Genomic DNA, 18,798 nt, shown 5'->3' on the forward strand with positions numbered 1-18,798 from the left:
ATTTTTACTTGATCTGCCTAGATTAATTATTTGCAGCTGTTTTAAGAGGTCTGTGAAACACTGGTCTGATGGTTTTGTGTCTTTTACATTTAACGTACATTTTATGTGTTTTTTTACATTTTACTCATCAAGAGAATAGCGAATCCCCTCCATTTGTTCAGTTACTAGCAAACTGTGTTTAACAAAACGGGGGGGGGGGGGGGGGGGGGGGCGGGGGGGGGCGGGGATCAGTGACACTTTTATTACTGCTAGTTATTCATATTAGCCTAAAGGGCCATTAAGCCCTGTAATAATATATTTTTTTAGCTTTGAGCTTGTGTATTGTGAAGTTTTGGGATTTTTTGGCTGAGTTGAAACAAGGTCATGGGATCTTAGAAGGGAGAGAGAGGGTCTTAGTCATATGAGATGGAGGGTATCCTTGCTGATGACTCTTCATTTCAGCTTAGTAAGAATTCCTGTCTCCTCCTAAATAACTTTGATTCTGTAAAGACAAGGTATCGTGCAGTATCACTTGGTTCTGGTTACAAGACCTGAAACTGCTTTAAGTAATAATAAATGGATCAGGGTCCTTGTGCTGCCCTGTGGCCTTTAATAGTCAAATGCTGCATGTTCTTCAATGTCTATTAGTGCAATGTGAATTTTATCTAAATGCAAACAGGTCAGCTGACATTTTCAAACCCACAAGAAATTTAGATGCACATATCCTATTAACATTTAGGGTAGGTATGTGTGGATCTCCCAGTGAGTTGTGAAAATTTTCTGTATTGGCACTTGGATAGCGGCATGAAACAATGAAATTTAATGGCTTATTTGTGGCTACCTCTGATCTGATCTTTTTCTTAAAATGTAATAAATGGATTTTGTGTTTCCTCAGACTGAAAACATCCATATGCATATACAGTCTCTGTCACTGGAAAGTTCAGTATTTTTGGCGGTTGTTATATTTAGAATGTATGTATAATCATTTAGCTCTGGATATTAATTTATAAAAAGCCTATGTTTGCAAAACTTTTTTGACCAAGGTAATATTTAAGAAAAAGCTGTATTGGAATTATTCCTTTAAGGGTTTACTGATTTTATATCTAATTTGTTTTAAGATTCCTAGATATATTATAACACTTCATGAACTTCTGGCTCACACACCACATGAACATGTTGAGCGAAAAAGCCTTGAATTTGCTAAATCTAAACTAGAAGAACTTTCAAGGTAGGATTTTTCTGCCTTATGTTTGATAATAAAAGTTTTGAAATGAAAATATATTTTCTTTATTTTGGTTTCGTTTTGTTCTTTTATATTATTTTAAAGAGAAGGATCAAAACCAAAACAAAGACAGTGAAACAAACCAAAAATACTTCAATCTAATATTTTGGCTCTCTCTCTTTTTTTTTTTTTTTTCCTCCTTCGCTAACATACATCTAGAAGTGTCTCCTTGTGTTTTGGGTAGGGGAGAATAGGAGTTGCTATAGGAACCACCTACTCTTGAGTTATGAGCAAACCAATTTTCTTTACATAGAGAAATATGTATTTTTTTTCACAGTTTAAAGAAAAAGGGCTTTTCTGATACTCTGTAACAATGGAAATCAGTCAGGGTCCTGAAAAGTACTAAGTTCTCAGTCTGTATTATACTTCATGTGTGTTAATGAAATAACTGATTTTGATATATGCTTCAAATAATGTCAGATAAACAGGACTAAAGATACATTCTGAGAACTGGTCAGCAGTCCCTGTAGAAACCTGCAAAGTGAAGCTCTTCCTTGTCTCAGATGTTCCCCTCTGTCAGCCCAGTAAGAAATTTGGTTGTTCTCCCTGGGAAACACAGTTTTCTTCTGTGAACAAAGAAATGCTGCATAAGCTCCAGGATATAAATCTTGAGTTTCTGGATTGTTCACCAAAGATGTACCTGGAGAATATTCAGCTGTAAAAGAGGAATCACTTTATAGCTTTTGTTAATTGCATGCTTTTGACTGCTCACTTTTCTTTTTCTGTTAAGACGAAGTTGCTACCTTGTGGAAACTACCCTTTAATTTGGAGTTTGTTATTCTTCCCTTTTTGTCCTGCTGTGTCTTGGGACAGAGGCAGCCTTCTGAGTCAGGTCATGTCCCACCTCTCCAAGCTCTAACTTCTTACAGAGTTGGGCAGGCAGTATCTTTTACAGAAATGTCTTGTGTTCGGCTCCTGCAGTGTTCATCAAGTTCTGCTTGGTTCTGAGGCCATCTGAAGCAGAAAGAAGTAACATCTCCTTTCCACTCAAGCAAAGGAGAGAATTTCTCTGGGCAGGGTTATGTGCCTGAGCAGATCAATTAGCTTTGACTTGGCTTTACCTCATGAGTCAGAGTTCATTGCTGATCCAACTAATTCATCACTGAATGTTCAGAACTGGAGTCTGAGACTGATGGATCCTCCTGTGCTTATAAGGCAGGCAGTGTAGACCATAAGTATAAAACTCTGGACTCATTTCCATCCCTTTAAGATAGTTCTGAGGGAAGAGCTTTCAGGGACTGCACTCTGGTCCCGGTTTGGGAAAGTATTATACATTGTGACACCATATAAATTTCTGGATTGGTTTCAGCCTTGAAAAAAATCTGTATTTCTCTGTTTAAGGGGTGGATGCCTATGAAAAAAAGCAGAAGAAAGTAGGTGGTGAGCCGTCAAGGCTGTGGTTGTTATAGGAAGCAAGGGGGAAGTGAACGGTACATTGAGATGTAAACGGAAGCAGAGCAGGATGGGAGCCCAAGGCCATGGGCAGGGACTCTACAATGTATTGTAACTAATACAGAATTCCGGGGAACACTTCCAGGTTTTGGAAGCCTAGTCCACGAAGGATCAAGAAATAATATTCTATCAGCTGTGAAGGGTTTTTAGCTTGGTGGCGTCTGTCAGATATCTTTAGGAATAGCCTAAGAACAAGTCTGGTGAAATTGGTTCCAGCACTGGAAAAATGAAATTATTTGAAAGGGATGGAAAAAAGGCAATAAACTTCCTCTAGAGTGATAATGTGCTTCATGGGTATATCTGTTTTGTAGCAGGTGGCAAAGGACATCAGCTACCTTCTGTGTCTACACTGTGTAAGTGCAAGCGAAAACAGATGCAACAGGTGCAAGATGCATTTCAGGGGAATTTAAAGTGCATTTTGTATTGTGTCTAACAGGGTGATGCATGATGAAGTGAGTGACACAGAAAACATCCGGAAGAATCTAGCCATAGAGAGAACGATAGTAGAAGGCTGTGATATATTACTAGATACCAGTCAAACTTTTATACGCCAAGGTAAGATATTCATCTTTAAAGCTATCTTCTGTTGTAATCATGAAAAAATTGCGTTAAAACCAGCAGGGTTCATGTTGCCATCACTGGGCAGGTCACTGCACTGGGGGGCACAGCTAACATCCTAAGACTGCTCATGGTCCATGGAGGGTAAGTCACAAAATGTCCTGATGACAAGTAATTTGGGGCTGTAGTTGAAACCTCACTTCTGTGCTGTTTTCTTCAGGAACCGTGAAAAACAGCAGCACATGAATGGTAAAGCACCCATGGGACAGTAATGTACATTCTGCTTGAGCTGTGATCTTCAAAGGGATGGAAATTACCTACAGCTCCACAGGGACCAGGACTGCCTGGTCAGTTAACGTGGCAGTCCCAGCTGATACCAACATTTGGGCAAAAGTGCAGGAGAAGCCTGAAGCTTTGTCAGTGTAAAGTGATTGCTAGGAGAGAAAAGATCTGTCAGTTGTCCCCATTTTTCTGGGTACTTTGGAAACATCTCAAATTGATAGTGCAAGCACAGATATAATACCTGAACATACTCACTTTGCCTCTTGAGAGATGCATTTTTGAGCTTTAGTGGAAGTTCAGAATAGCTATAAAAAACATTTCTGCAAGAAGAGATCATGAAGAAAAGGCATTCTGTTCTGCCGGGAATGTAGGACTACTTGTAATATATAGTGGTTACCAAATGAAGAGGGGAAGAGCCATACTGTGTCCTTTTCTGTCTATTCTTGATGGTTTTGGAAACTCTTTCTATTGAAACAGTTGTAGCAGAGGTGGAATTTGTTGTTAACTTCCACAAAATTGTGTTACAATAACTTCTCCATTTCAAATAAGTGTCACTTTTTAACAGGAACTGGTTGCGGTTCTTGTTTGGTAGGGTTTAGGTTAATGTTAAACCAGCAAATGTGAACATTTCATAATTGAAGCTTATTTTTCTCCTATCTAGATAATAAATTAATTCTGGATCATTTAAAACATGTTAGTGGGTTCGTATACAACTAGTACAGGTCTATAGCATAGGGTAAAAGCTTCTTTATGTCCGAAAAGTGTTAAATGTATTTAGGAAAGGTTAAGAATATAAGTCAGGTGCATCCCTTCATGAGACCTTTTCTAGATAGCCTCAGCAGAATATTTTGCCTTTAATAGAGCCATATACAGAGCTGGTAATTAATAGACTTTGTATACATTTTGAAATCTGTTCTGCGGTGTTTCTGTAGTCATGTGGCCAAGCTATGAAACTTTCTGTAATAAATTCCATGATTGATTGTACAAGTCACTGTTAAATTACTTGATTCTTCAATAAATATCTGCATTTCTTATAACTGAGGTGTTTAAAGCGAATATGGCTTTAGAGAAAAATACAGATGGACTTGTTCCATGCATTTTAATTAAATTTGAGAATTTTTTCCAAGATGATTACAATATTTGGTGTTTATATATTTGTTGGTTTTTTTCCTCTTAAGATTGACTGGTATTATTTGTGCCCAGTGTTTCATCAGTAAAAACTTACTAATTTTCTGTAGGAATTGGTCCGAAAAAGTTTATTGTTGGAGTGTTAGACCCAGGTCGAACCCATAGTTTAAGTAAATTCAATTCAGATTTATTTCTGGGCGTACATTCAAAGGACAGTGGACAAGACTGTATGTCACAGAAGGCTGGATCACAGCCTTTTGGAACATCCACTGCATGTGATTTTGTGTAAGTGCAGAAACCTGAATAGAGCTGAAGTAATGCAGAGCCCATTTTCCGTTCACCTCTTGACAGCAGGGTCACTTTTACAATGATGTCCATCTCTAATTTCAATTAGGCTCCTATTCCGTGTGTCAATCAGTATAGATGGATACAGGAAACCTCAGCTTAAGAAATGAGAGAGGTGCCTTTACCTTTGTTCAGGCTTTTCCCGTGAGGTTAATTACAAGTTGGCCATATGTTACATGCTTCGCTTCTCTCAGAAGAGATTGATTCTGTTGAGTTTTGCAAATTGAGACCATAGGAACTATCTCTGGCAGTGCTTTGCAATGTAAATTGTGGATTCCCCTTCAGGTTTCTTGGGGTCTGCTTTTCTCTGTCTCTTAGATGCAGACTTTATTGTCAGGCATACTATAAGTCATGGCAGACAATTAAGGAACGTTTTCTTTAAGAGTCTAAAGGAAACACAGGGAATCTCAGTTTTCAATCCAACAGTGGCTGATAACCAAGACAGCTGGGCATCTCAAGGCCCTTTAAATGCTTCCAAACACTCTGTCTGATGTTCCTGCCATCAGCTGCTATGAATTTACCTCTGTGGATAGATACGTAACAATTACAAAATCATAGACTAGTAGAAGTTGGAAGAGATTTATGGAAATTATCTAGTCCAATCAGACCTGCACAAAGCAACATCAGATAGAGCAGATTGCTCTCTACCACGTCCGGTGAGGATTTGGTTGCTTCCAAGGATGGAGGCTTCACAGCCTCTCAGAATGAGCAACCTGTTCCAGTTTGACCATCCTTATGGTAAAATAGAAAGACCTCCAGAACAGAGAAAACCAAACTGAATTTTTAAATCAATCAATAATAATTATTTATCAAGCAATAATAATAATTAATAACCAGAGGCTAAAAAATATTTTCTTTTAATAGAATCTTTTGTATTTTTTGAATTGAGCAAAGGCTGATAGAGTGACTGTTCTGGCAGTTTGAAGTACTGAAAGTGCTTAGGTCTGTAGCTGGATAAAAATTCCTGAGATGGCGCTGACTGTCCAAACTATACTAACAAATGTTCTAGCATTAGCCTCACTTCCTTCTTGCAACTGTACATTGGCCAATTGTGACCATTTTTTTTCCTTAAGAGGAAAACTGTAGTAAAATGCATGGTGGCCAAATGCCAAATGCCATTAATCGCAAAAGCTTGATGAGAATGCATGAGGTCCTTGTTTGATGAGCCATACAGCACATATAGGAGATGTGTTTCTCCTGTAAATACTGAGTATCAAAGAGAGATAATGCAGTCCCTCTTTTCTGCATTTAAAAAAGCCCTAGTTTATTTTGATTTACCTTATTAAATGATAACATTCCAGCTCCATAGAAGAACACCATTTAACATTCTGTCTATTTTAGCAGCATAGAATATGGTATTCCTGAAAGCATTCTAATGAAAATTAAAAACAAAAACAAAACCAAAAGGCTATCTGTAAAGCTAAATTTGTAAGCATTATCATATTTATAGATACTATTATTCTAAGAAACAAAACATACAGGTTGGATATTGTTACCCTAAATGGTGGAGGAAATTTCAGGATTAAAAAGACACTGAGAATTTTCTGATGAGAAGTTTCTTGGGAGTTGCTTTGTGCACGCTCCTTGGTCCTGCAGTGTGACCTAGGGACAGTCGGTGTAACATGGAAAAGTCACCATTCCAACACATGGGAATGATCTCCTTCCCGTTTTTCACAGCTGAAGCATGTAGGCTGTTTTGTCCAGGGGAAGTGTACAGCAACCAAGAAGTATTTGTGGATGTTGGTCAGAATTTAAGTGAATCTAAAAATGTTGCAGACCTTTGGAAATTAGTTCTAGAGTATAAATTTACTGCACTGTTTTGTTGCAGTGACACAAATCACGTTGTACACACTTAGTTTAAATGTGAAACAGCTGTCAGAGAACGCTGTTCTGTTGCAGGTTTACTGGTATGTATATTGCTATACCAGACAGTAAAAGTTGTAAATATATTAATAAATTAAGGCTAATTAAATACGTAGAAGAAGCTTAGTGCAGAAAAAAGTAGAAAAACAGTAGCTTTCTCAGTTACCTTAATTTCTCTGTTTGTTCGCTTAAGATTTTGTATGCAAACTTGGAACAAGATAATTTTTTTGACAATGTAGAGTAAGTATTATTAATTTAATATTTCACGGATAATTTTCTTGCATTGTGTCAAGAAGCTGCCACTAGTCTGAGCTTTGATATAGCTCTGCTAGTCCAGTATCTTGGTGCTTCTGGAAGAGGCAGGGCAACATCCATCCCCTCATGCTTGTTTTGCTGCTGTTGCTTTCTTTGCATCACCACTGGTGCTTTTTCAGCCTTGCAGTGAGGCGTACCAGGGAGCTAAGTCAGCTGCTGCTTTGCAGCATTAGTTTCCCGCTGGTTTGGATCTATTAGCTAGCTAATGTTGGAGTAAGGCAAGAGCCAGTGTAAGGGTGATAGTAAGGATAGATGTGTGGGAATGAGATTAGGAGGTCTCTTGGCTGCCCTGTCTGGTACCAGTGAGTTGTATCATAAAATCCTTCTCTTTGATACATAGAGGAATTGCACTTCACCACCAAATTTAACTCCAGATCCAAATTCAGAAGTGATACACATGGTGATATCAATCTGGAAAAGTTGGTCAGAGACTGGTTTTGGAAGAAGCAAAGCTGTCCCCAGTCTGGAGTTCTGCAGAGCACAAATTCAGACTTATGTAAGCAGGTTCAATTTAGTTCAGAAGTGTTTTACTGGTAACACATCTTAGATGAGCTGTGGAGCACTGAAAATTATGCAGTACAAGATAAGAAGAAGAAGTATGCTTCATTTCCATCTCTCTTGCACATAGGCACACACATATACACAAACTCTTTTCCTTCAAAACCTGTTTTTTTCATGCTCTTGCCTTTTTGGCTTCTAAGTATATTTGGCAAGTCTAGCCGCTGTCAAAAGTGCAGTGTGCTGTTCAAGTTCATCTTCTGATCAGTGTACTATTAGTGTGTTTAAACTGCATAAGAATTTGCCCAAGATCTAATCCTGCTGTGTACGTAAGCATTAGTCTAGACTGTACTTGTTTGAGTCTATCATAAAAAAACAAAGTGAACTTGTGCAACAAAAAGATGTTTGAGTTGTGCTTAAAACAGATGCTGATGTATACTGATATTTACTAGAGTGAAAAGTTGCATTAATTAATAAGATAATATTCGATGCATTAACGCTTTAAACACTGCCTACTAAATATTACTGTAGTACAGTAAATTTGCATCTTTATTATCAGGTTCCCTTATTCAAGTCCCTTCAGTTGAGAGGGGAAAACTTAGCAAAGTTCGTCTGGGATCATTATCTTTGAAGAAGGAAGGAGAAAGGCAGTGCTTCTTATTTACAAAACATTTTTTAATTTGTACGAGAAGTTCAGGAGGAAAACTGCATCTTCTCAAGGTACAGACTTTACATTGTAACTCGATTTACAAAATGAGAACAGCTTCAGTGATACTATTTTATGGCTTTAACCTGAGATGTGCATGTGTTGCTATAAACAGAAGTGAGGTGATGCACAGTAGTTAACTGCTTTGTCTTCTCATTGCATGTAATAGAATTCAGCCAAAGTTCTTACTAACTACAATTTTTTTCCTAGAACCATGTAATTCTAATAGGCTGGGGGTCAGAAAGAGCACATCTGCGTGTATGTTTGTATAAGCTAGTACTGAATGTAAGTCAGTTTTCAATGCATAAATCAGCCAGTACCACCCTGTGGAATTATCAAAGAATTTTTTCTAGAGCTTTAATAAAATTTATTTTTAAAATCAATTCTCTTTTCCTGAACAGCACATTCTCTTAAACTGAAAGCTGTTCTAAGAACACTCTTGTTATATTTGCTGAGAATTAGGCTTTTGTAGTGTTGGCTTATGAGTTGACAGGATGGATTATGTTGAATAGAACTTTAACTTGGCAAAGACATTTCTGACTGGTTATGTGCTCTCTCACTTTGCACCCCTTAAACAGTTCAAGTATTTTGCAAAGTAAATAGAGTATAACTGAACCTTTAAAAAAAAATCTTGTATGTATTTGATTTAAATTCAGGAGAGGATGAAATTCTAGTTACCTTTTTTGAAACTTGTGAACAAGTCTGTATGTGGGATAAATTATAGTGTGGTAAAACTGAAAGAAATTTTTTACATTTGAGTATATTATTGATGTTGGATTAAGCAAAACTTTATATTTCATCTATCTGAGTTTAGTTCTTAGGCAAAATATGCATCATAGAATTGATGAATCTTCCTCAGAGCTCTGAGTAAGGTGAAATCTTAGACTAAGGTATATCAAATTTTAAAGATAACTGTATTGACAAATGTGAACAAATGTCAAAATTTGTGAAAAATGTACTTTGTTTTCATAGACAGGTGGCGTTCTGTCTTTAATAGAGTGCACACTGATCGAGGAGACAGACACGAGTGATGATGATTGTAAGTTAAATTCAGCTGTTTGCAGTAATTGCAGTTTCTAGTTTCTTAAAATTGGTACCCTTTGTTTACTTTTCATAAGAGCGAATTGGTATGTTCTCCACTTTCATGAAACCAGAGGAACACAGTGTTAAACTGATAAAGTAGAATGGGTGTTTTAATAATGGGCATGGTGGCTTGGCTAAGGGTTTGTTGTTACGTTCTTGCTCTTGACAGCCCACATAGGATTTTCAAGTACACTGGCCGAAGGAATGTGACAAATTATTTGCTGACTTTTGTATACAACTTTACCCAGAGGATCTCAGAAAGAAAAAAATATGCCTTAAAAGAAGAAGCAGATAATTGCATTTCTTAAATACACAGGGGTTGAGAGAGTTGGCGGAATTAGTGGAAAGTTTTTCTTTTGGACTCCTTACAAATCTCGATGGCAAGCTTGTTCAAATGAAATAACAAAACACAGTCCCAAGCTGATTTTATTATTACTCATTTTGGCTTCCTTCCTGCAGTTCTAGGCAAGTTTTACAATGGAATTGTGGAAGTAGTTTCATTCATTTCAGTGATACTTCTAGTATGCTGAGAGTGTATCAGTGAGAGTGTTAGAATGACTTCAGCCGTATTCGGTATCTTTAAAACCAATGTGTAGCAACTCCCAATATTGCATGTTTGCAACTGTTTTTCTGTCTGGTGTATATGAAAAACAAAAGGAGCTTTGGATCCCCAATTGGATTAGCTTTTTGTCAGAGAGATATTTTAAAGTAACTACCATTTTAAATCAAACCACTAATTTCTTTGTCTTATAGTTTGAAGTCTCACATTTTGACTTTTTCTCCCCTGCTCTGGCTATAAAGCAAAAGGTTCTGGACAAGTGTTTGGACACCTTGATTTCAAGCTTGTAGTTGAACCTACGGACGCTCCTCCTTTTACTGTTGTCCTTTTAGCCCCATCACGACAGGAGAAGGCTGCATGGACAAGTGATATAAGTCAGGTAGCTTAATGCATTCTTTACCTTGTATGGAGATCTTAGTTTATTTTGTACTTCTGAAAACTAATTGAAGAGGATTGTTGCTTTCTTGAGGGCTGAGGTGCTGTAATACATATGAAAACCCCTTAGTGTTACCTGCTTTCCTCAAAATTCTGACTTTACATTTGAGTCATCGGTGAAATGTGTTTCTCAGTGAGAGAGATGGATATGTAATACAAAATTGTCAGTTCACAAACGTAATACTAATGGTAGTAATTTTTATATCTAAGGAGAGCCCGTCCAGATATGTATTTTGATTTGAGAAGGATAGTACTTGCTTGTTCATAACTTAAACAATGAGAGCCCTGAATGTGAAAATGATAATCTACCACTTCAATAATCATAACCCATGCAGTGAGAAAATAAGATCACCAAAAAGAGTACTAACAAACTATTACATATAATTACTAAGCATTCTGACAGTGTGCAGGAACTGTCTTTATTGTGAATGAATAAAAATGGGGGTTTAAAATACTTTAATGTCAGGGATAAAAAAAAAAGAAAATTGGTGCTTTTGGCTGAAGTCTTAATAGACAAACTTTTATTGGAATCTCTGGGGAACAAAATTAAATGCATTATGAAAAATCTGAACTTTCAACTAATCAGATCTGAATTAAAGCTCTTGCGTTTTGTTTATGTGTGCAACTAGCAAGTACATAGGTATCTCATAGTTCTGAATTTGAGTGCTATCCTCTATTAATGTCAAGAGAAATAGTTGATTAGACAAATATCACTGTGGAATTTTGATAGATTTCTAAAGATGCTGCCATTGCTGGCAACATCTCCAGATGAATTATCTTCATAATGAGTAGAAATTGTTTACAAATAAGTATTCTGAGTTACTTTCTTCTGGACTAACTTTTTCAAAGGACGAAAATACAAAGATAAAAATCTCAGAATATGATGCAGCTTAGCGCGTACAGACAGATCTGGTTGGAGAAGTTTTTACAAAATGGATTTTCAGTAAATTATGTTCCATTGCAACGCAGAAGCATTGGAATTATTTTCCTGGGGAAGAAAGACTGTTTTAAGAGCTGCCCAGGAACATGTGACACCCAGGGATAAGTCCATTCTTAGCCTAAACAGTAATAAATTTAAATGAGGTCATCTGCAGCCCATGTAGACTAGAGATCACAGTTCGGGTCTGCCGTCAAAGGTCAGCTCTTCTCCAAACCACTGCAGCTCCAAACAATGCTACTGTGGTGTTCAGGGAAGAGCTGGAAAGCTCCACAGCTGACTTGAAAGCTGCGTGTCTACAAAACTTGGAAGTGTCTTAGCAAGGTGGATGGTAAGCACGACTAGCTGCATACAGCTGAGAGAGCAAAGGGTTGGCCAGACTGCCAGGGAAACGGAAGGGTTTCTCCCTTGATTCCTCTTTGAGGAAGGGGAGATTGCCCAGCTTTTGAAGACAGGGGTATTCTGAAGAGATACAGGGCTGACAATTAACAGGAGCTTATAAGTAAAAGCCTGAGAAAATGGAGAACTGTTAGCATTGTGAGGCTGGAAAAGCTTCTTCAGCCTTAGAAAGGCAGGGAAGCAAGAGAAGCTGAGGGGCTAAGCAGCAGCATAAAGAAAAAAAGGAGTAAGAAGGGGCACAAGATGTGCAGACTGAAGAGACATTTGGGGCACAAATGGGTACCACTGTTTACAAATAGCAATCAAGTTGGTTGACTTAGTGTTTATATTGCTTCTGGAGAGCAAGGAAGAGGAAAGTTAACGCCTGACACCAGTCTTCTGCTGGAGAAAGAAAACCTGGGGTGAATATTTGGATAATCCATGAGAACAATTGAGCCCACTGGTCTCTTGAAAACCAAATTGTGTTTCTGACTGAACCCTTTGCCAGCAGAAACGTTGCCATAAAAAATTACTGAATTGCCTGCCCAGAAGGATTTTTTGGTTTTAACCCTGTCTATAACCCTCAAGGAGAACATAGAAACTATGCTAGCAAAAAGGGCATACAAAACGTATTTTTAAGTAAATGGTATTTTCCTGTGCTTACAAGTTAAAAAAAGTATACATGTAATTGCTGTTCAGTCACAGCACTTGTCTTGGTGTCCAGAATTCTGCATCTTATTACATTATATATGCATCAGACATAAAAATCATATTTATGTATCTTTTCCTAGTAAGGCTTCTTGAATTTATGTTTCTTTTCATGCAAACCATACAATTCTCATGAAAAATGCATGGGTTTTGTTGATGCTGAAGAAGCCTTCCCTATTCCAGGTTGAGCTTGCTGTCCATCGACCCTAGATCCCCATTACACTCATTCTTTAGCTAAAATAATAGTGTCTGTCAGGGAAGTGATAAATGCCAGGCGTATGCAGGCTGGGGATAACGGTGCTGAATTACCTTGGGCAGTTTCATGACTGGTGCTAAGGGCTTCTTTACAACATTTAAAGTTCACATGGGAGAAATGATGTTTTTATTAGATGTGTTTTTCTCATTGCTTTTAGGTAAAAATTTGATACAACATAATGTGAAATGAGCTGCACCTTTCAAATAATCTTAAATACCTGAATTTAAAACCACATATAGCTACACAGATAACATTTTAAATGTATAGCTATATAGATATATTTTAAACCCAAAGAGGCCTCTGATTGTATTGTTTGACCGATCTAACATAGATTATTATTTCGCTGTGAGATGTTCCAAAGCCAGCAGACTCTGTTTATGTATGTTTTTTGGAAGCTCTTTTTATTGCTGTAAAGAAATGGTGAGTTTTTTTAAAAAATACATATGTAGGGTACTTGATAACTAGAACTAGAAAATATTATAAAGACAAGAGTCCTGCGGTATTAGGCAGAAGGTACTTGTTGCAGAGTGTATAAGCCCGGTTCACTGGCAGGCTCTCTGCTGACTTCAAGAGCAAGGCTTGTGGTGCTGTGTTAACTACATGAAAATACAAACCAGAAAATAATGGTGTATCAGCACTGAGCTGCTTTGAGGCTTGAAGAACGGCTTGTGTGCCCCTAGTCTGTAGGCTTCTACTGGCCACAGGACAGCCTGTAGTTTGTAAAGCAGTATGTGTTGCAGCTGTGACCCAGAAGTGTCTTTCCAGCTCCTGAAGCCCAAAACATTTATACAGGATTTCTCAAGGGAGTCCTTGGACAGTATCCTCATTGCTATATTTCGCAGCAGTAGCACCACTGGAATTTGTTTTTATGAGTGTGTCTCTAGAAGCTGTTTATATTTCTCTTTGGTCTTTTTGCACAATGTAAAAGTTAAGGTATTAGTGTATCCATTTGTGTATAAAGTATTCTAACTTTCTTCTGGTATTGGTTTTTCAAGCTTAACACTCCCTCAGGAAATGCGAGACATTATTTTTGTTCAGTTTTGAAGGAACTCCAAAGGAAGTTTTACTGCTAACTCAAAATACTTAATCATTTGGAAACAAGGACACTGAGCTGTATACCCGGAGTGTGCTGGTGAAGGTGCATGGACTTGCAGATGTGCAAATCAAAGGCAGAAGACTAGAGAAGCAAGTCCACCATGTCTTGCATGTCTGTTTTTAGTTTATGAAAACACTTTGTAACCATCAATCCATAACCTGTAAAAGCTATGCTTTAACCTTACAGAAAAATGTGAAGTGTGAAAGTAATCCCCTTACCCTGTGTTTTGATTTTAACAGTTTTCAATGTTCGTTTTCACAGTGCATTGATAACATAAGGTGCAATGGTTTAATGACCATAGTGTTTGAAGAAAATTCTAAAGTCACAGTGCCACATATGATCAAGTAAGTGCAGCACTTTTTTCCCCAGTGAACAAAATAATTTGTTGGGGTTTTTTAATAGACAACACAAAAGAAAATATGTGTTTGGAAAATAAAACCTTTTAAGTTATTTTTTTCATCATTTTTGTGGAAGGGAGTTAATCCTATCCCCAAATATATTTTTTCAAATCCCTTTCTTGAAATGGTAGGGATGACTCAAAGTGGTAAACCCAATTCACAGTAGTAGACTACATAAGATCAAAGCTCAGATTTTTCTATTATTTGTGAAGTTGCATTCAGTTACACTTCAGATGAGTAATTTTATTCTCTGATAGCTTTTCTATGTCATACCATCCATAATTTTATTGAATATATTTTAAAATGTCTTCAAAATTTAGATTACTGCAGACAGGTTTCATTTTCCAAGGTATTTTTCATATTAGTCGAAATTTTTCTTCTCTTTGTTTCTCTTATTTTTAAGAAAAAAATATTTTTTCTCATAATTTTAACTCATCACATTAAGGTAGCAACATTATTCATAAACCTGCTTCCTTCAGCCTTGGATTCTTTAATTCATTTATTGTAAGAAGTGTTTTTTATTCATAGACAGCAATTTTCTGTACATGATTCCAAGTTTTTAACACTGTTTTACCTCTTGGACCCTCTACAGGTCTGTATTTACATGAGTTTTACACTATTATCTAATATAAATACTAAAGAATAGAACAATAGGGATAGAAATCTCAGTGTTTTCTTGCTTACTGTTATCTGTCATTAGGCTGTTTCTCTGATTTTGATGTACTCTGTACATGAAAATTTCTCAAATGCCTCTTCTGCAGTTGTTGCGTCTCCTCTCTTTGTATATATTTAGAAATGAAAGGGAGATAACATCGCTGAGTACACTGTTAGTGCATGTACCTTTGATCCCTGTAAAGAAGGCATTTTATTGTCTTCAGTTTCATTCCAGGAACTCTCCAGTGTGTAAAGACTTGTTACCTCCTGAATGTTAAAAACACATTAATCTGTTTTCAGATTGTAGAGTACAGCAAGGTCTTAATCCCAACGTCAGGAGAAGGGAATCTTAATTCTAAAAACCATATGGGATCTCAACCACAGACACAAATTTGGTGTTCTCTTTCTGAGAGTCTGCTCATCTGATTTTTAGCACATATTGACTTTTAGAGTCAGATGTCTTTGGATGAAATAAAAACAGTTTGTCATTTTATGAGGACCCAACTTAACAAAGAATTTTCTTGTTGTTTCTTTTATGTAATGCAGAAGTGTGTGGAATATCTTGATGCTGTATTCTAAGAAAATCCAATCATGTTTAATGAAAACATCAGGAAGCATAGAAGGATGCTTTACTTAGTAACTGTCCTCTTTTCTTACAAACTAAGCCTTCAACTAGATAAAATTAAGCAAAACTGAATTCGGAAAAAAACCATCATGAGTAGTGTTATGTAAATGATTGATTTTTGTTTTGATGTCCAAACAAAAGTTCACTGAAACAAATCCTCTCCATGGTTTCTGCTTTGAAATTTTAGATGTTTCATGCTGTCTCCTTTTCCTTTTTCAAATGAAAAGTAATTCTTGGAGCCTGAGTGCATGTGTTATCTTGCAGGTGGGCCTTAAGTTTACCTAAAGTTGTTAATTTTGCTGTCTTTTTGCTAGAGTCCATTAGTTTATTCTGTATATCAGCAGAATAGATGCCAAGCAGTCCACTATTATTCTATAGGAAGCTTCTAGTAATGTTGGACTGCAGGCCACAATAGCCTGAAGGAGGTAAGAAGGGACAATTGTGCCTCTTGTTCCATTTAAGAAATTTAAGCATCATTAATAGTTTCATAGACTTTGAAATGTAGATTAGTCATTTGCCTCAGTTATGGCATAAAATATAACTGAATAGAAGCCAGTATCACCACAGATTAAGAGCTTTCTTGTTTTGATGAGATACAAGAATGCATATATATATGCTGCTTTGATGTTGACGGGAGCAGCTAAAGTGATACTACTACTGTACCATAATCACTCTTTCTTTTTGGTAAAATTTCTACATTTGACTTTTTTATAGATCCGATGCTCGTCTTCATAGAGATGACATCGATATCTGCTTCAGCAAAACACTTAATTCCTGCAAAGTACCCCAGATCCGTTATGCAAGCGTTGAGCGCCTTTTGGAGCGGCTGACAGACTTGCGATTTCTAAGTATTGATTTCCTGAATACTTTCCTACATACTTACCGCATATTTACTACTGCAGCTGTGGTACTGGAAAAACTTTCAGACATATACAGACGGCCCTTCACTTCCATTCCTGTCAGGTGAGCTCTGGGGTTTTTCCCTTCCATCATGGATTTCTTATGGAATTACTATGGTGTCATTTGTTGTTAGGGTTTTTACCATGATTTTCTGTTATATAAATAATCTAAGAAGAAAGTTCTTCCTTCGTAAATAGGATGTAAGTTTTTAGGTAAGTCTATCTCGGCTTTCTGCCCAGGTTTTGATGACTAAGCATCATACAGATTTTGCAGTGACATGCAGATTTGCACAAAATATGTTAGTAAGCATTTTCACTTAAATCTGTTCAGCGTTTGTTATCGTCTGTTGCCTTTTTTTTTTTTCCTTACTCTCAGGTCTTTGGAGTTATTCTTTGCCACCAGTCAGAACAACAGAGGAGACTACCTGGCTGATGGGAAGTCACCGCATCTCTGTCGCAAGTTTTCTTCTCCTCCTCCGTTGCCACTCTCCAGAACTTCCTCACCTGTCAGAACCCGAAAACTGTCATTGACCTCACCACTGAATTCAAGGATTGGTGCCCTTGACCTGTCTGCTTCATCTGTGGCAAGCAGTCCTACCTCGACCTACAGCCCAGCCACCTCCCCACCACCAACGGGTAGCAAAGTACCCCTGGACCTTAGCAAAGGGCTGTCCTCACCTGAGCAAAGCCCTGGCTCCGTAGAGGACAGCTTGGAGAACCCTCGTGTTGACCTCTGCAACAAGCTGAGGAGAAGCATTCGAAGAGGTATTATATACCCACAAAATACTGAATGTTACTTTTGAGAAATAGGGTAGCCTCTAAGGTAGGCTTGGCTTTTATCACGTTACCACTGAGAAGTTCTTTCTCATGCCTTTTTTTTACTCCTGATCACCCTAAGTTGTGGTGTGAAACCAACTACCCTGTTTTCTCTTTCTTCTCTAGTAGAAGCTGCACTGTGTTGTCCGTTTCCACCACTTTGTGGCTTCTCTGTAGGAAAAGCAGTATGGCAGAATAGCCTTCTCTGTTGTGGTTCCTGAGGTGAAAGGTTTTCAAGTTGTACCATACTACAGGGAGTAAAGTATGAAGTTAGTAAGAAATAGGGGTATGAAGACCTAACAGCTTTAACTTGTTTACGTAACAGGGCTAGATTTTCCAGGAAGGTTTCATCACTAATCCAAACAAACAATTTATGTGATACACTTGGTACATTGGTGACATTCATGCCACCTGGTTGTTATGTGTCCAGAAGTTAAATTTCTAAAACAGATTAATGTGCAAATGCCTGTTTTCCTCTAGGGTTTGTGTAAGGCACCTTGGAATAGGTACTGCTTCCAGTGTGCTAAAGTTTGTTGATGCAGACTTCAATGTAGGCATCTAGAATGGGATCGTTGTACTTACAGATAGCAAAGCAAGAAAAGTAGCTCTAATCCCATAGGATGCATAAGTGCAGGCTTATTTCTCATTGCTGTTTGGGGATGGAGGGATGGTGTTCTGAATTGGAATAGAAGCATATAGTAATTTTTTGTGTTGTTGTTACATTAAACAGAAAATGAGGAAATAAAAAAAATGCTATTTTATTCCTAAAATTCATGTTTAGAAATGGTCTTACATGACCTGGCTTACAGTCTGAGGAATTTGAGCTGTAGGTCTGAAGAAAATGTTGCACAATTTTACTTGCAAGTACTGTAACAATGAAAATTGATATAGCCCAAGAGGAAAGAAGGAAAAGATTACCAAACATATACTAAGAAAAATATGATTGAAGCATTAGGTCTGCTGCTTACTGATGAATTGAATTAAGTGGCCTGGTAAGAAATTTGATGTTGTATTACGCAGAGGAATTGTTTGAATGTGGTCTACTGATTAAGAAAAAATCTTTGTAACAGGCAGGTTAGCCAGGTTACATTATAGGAGTCTATACTTGCCCATGCTTTATGCTTTCCTAAAATGCCTGTTGGCTTACACTTAATCATTGTATTTCTGTATGCTGGATGTTTTCAAATTAATAGCATAACAGATTATTTGTATGTAGAAAATACAGTATTTACTGTGTAGAGTTGGGCAAATTCTTCTTGTGCACTACTGTAACCACATTTAAATCAATGTAATAGCACAGCACATCCCAAAATACAGGCCATGCATTAAAATTAATTCTATACAGGCAACTGCAGTCTTGGGTGTAACTTTTTTGCTCTACAGCGTAAAGTAAACCAGTAATGAGTAGGTTATTCTGGACTAGTATTAGCACTAGGCATTGTTGCAGAGGTATTCTGATTTTGCATTCTAGTCTGTCAAAACTGGAGGTGTCATCTGGGCAGCATGAGGAACATTTGCAAAAGGCAAGAGCCTCATATAAATGCTA

At 37.3% G+C, this 18,798-nt stretch overlaps 1 protein-coding gene across 2 annotated transcripts in view; it reads left to right on the forward strand.

Moving 5' to 3' along the window:
- RASGRF2 (Ras protein specific guanine nucleotide releasing factor 2) overlaps positions 1–18,798 on the forward strand; it is a 131,976-nt gene that overhangs the window by 56,303 nt on the left and 56,875 nt on the right. For both annotated transcript variants that reach the window (XM_055791362.1, XM_055791363.1), the window contains exons 8-15: positions 1,098–1,207; positions 3,150–3,268; positions 8,262–8,422; positions 9,381–9,447; positions 10,293–10,429; positions 14,122–14,204; positions 16,252–16,500; positions 16,813–17,201. In XM_055791362.1, coding sequence (XP_055647337.1) covers positions 1,098–1,207; positions 3,150–3,268; positions 8,262–8,422; positions 9,381–9,447; positions 10,293–10,429; positions 14,122–14,204; positions 16,252–16,500; positions 16,813–17,201 — 1,315 coding nt within the window. The remainder of the gene's footprint in view (positions 1–1,097; positions 1,208–3,149; positions 3,269–8,261; positions 8,423–9,380; positions 9,448–10,292; positions 10,430–14,121; positions 14,205–16,251; positions 16,501–16,812; positions 17,202–18,798) is intronic.

The sequence above is a fragment of the Falco peregrinus genome, chromosome Z, assembly GCF_023634155.1.
Source record: "Falco peregrinus isolate bFalPer1 chromosome Z, bFalPer1.pri, whole genome shotgun sequence".
NCBI lineage: Eukaryota > Metazoa > Chordata > Aves > Falconiformes > Falconidae > Falco > Falco peregrinus.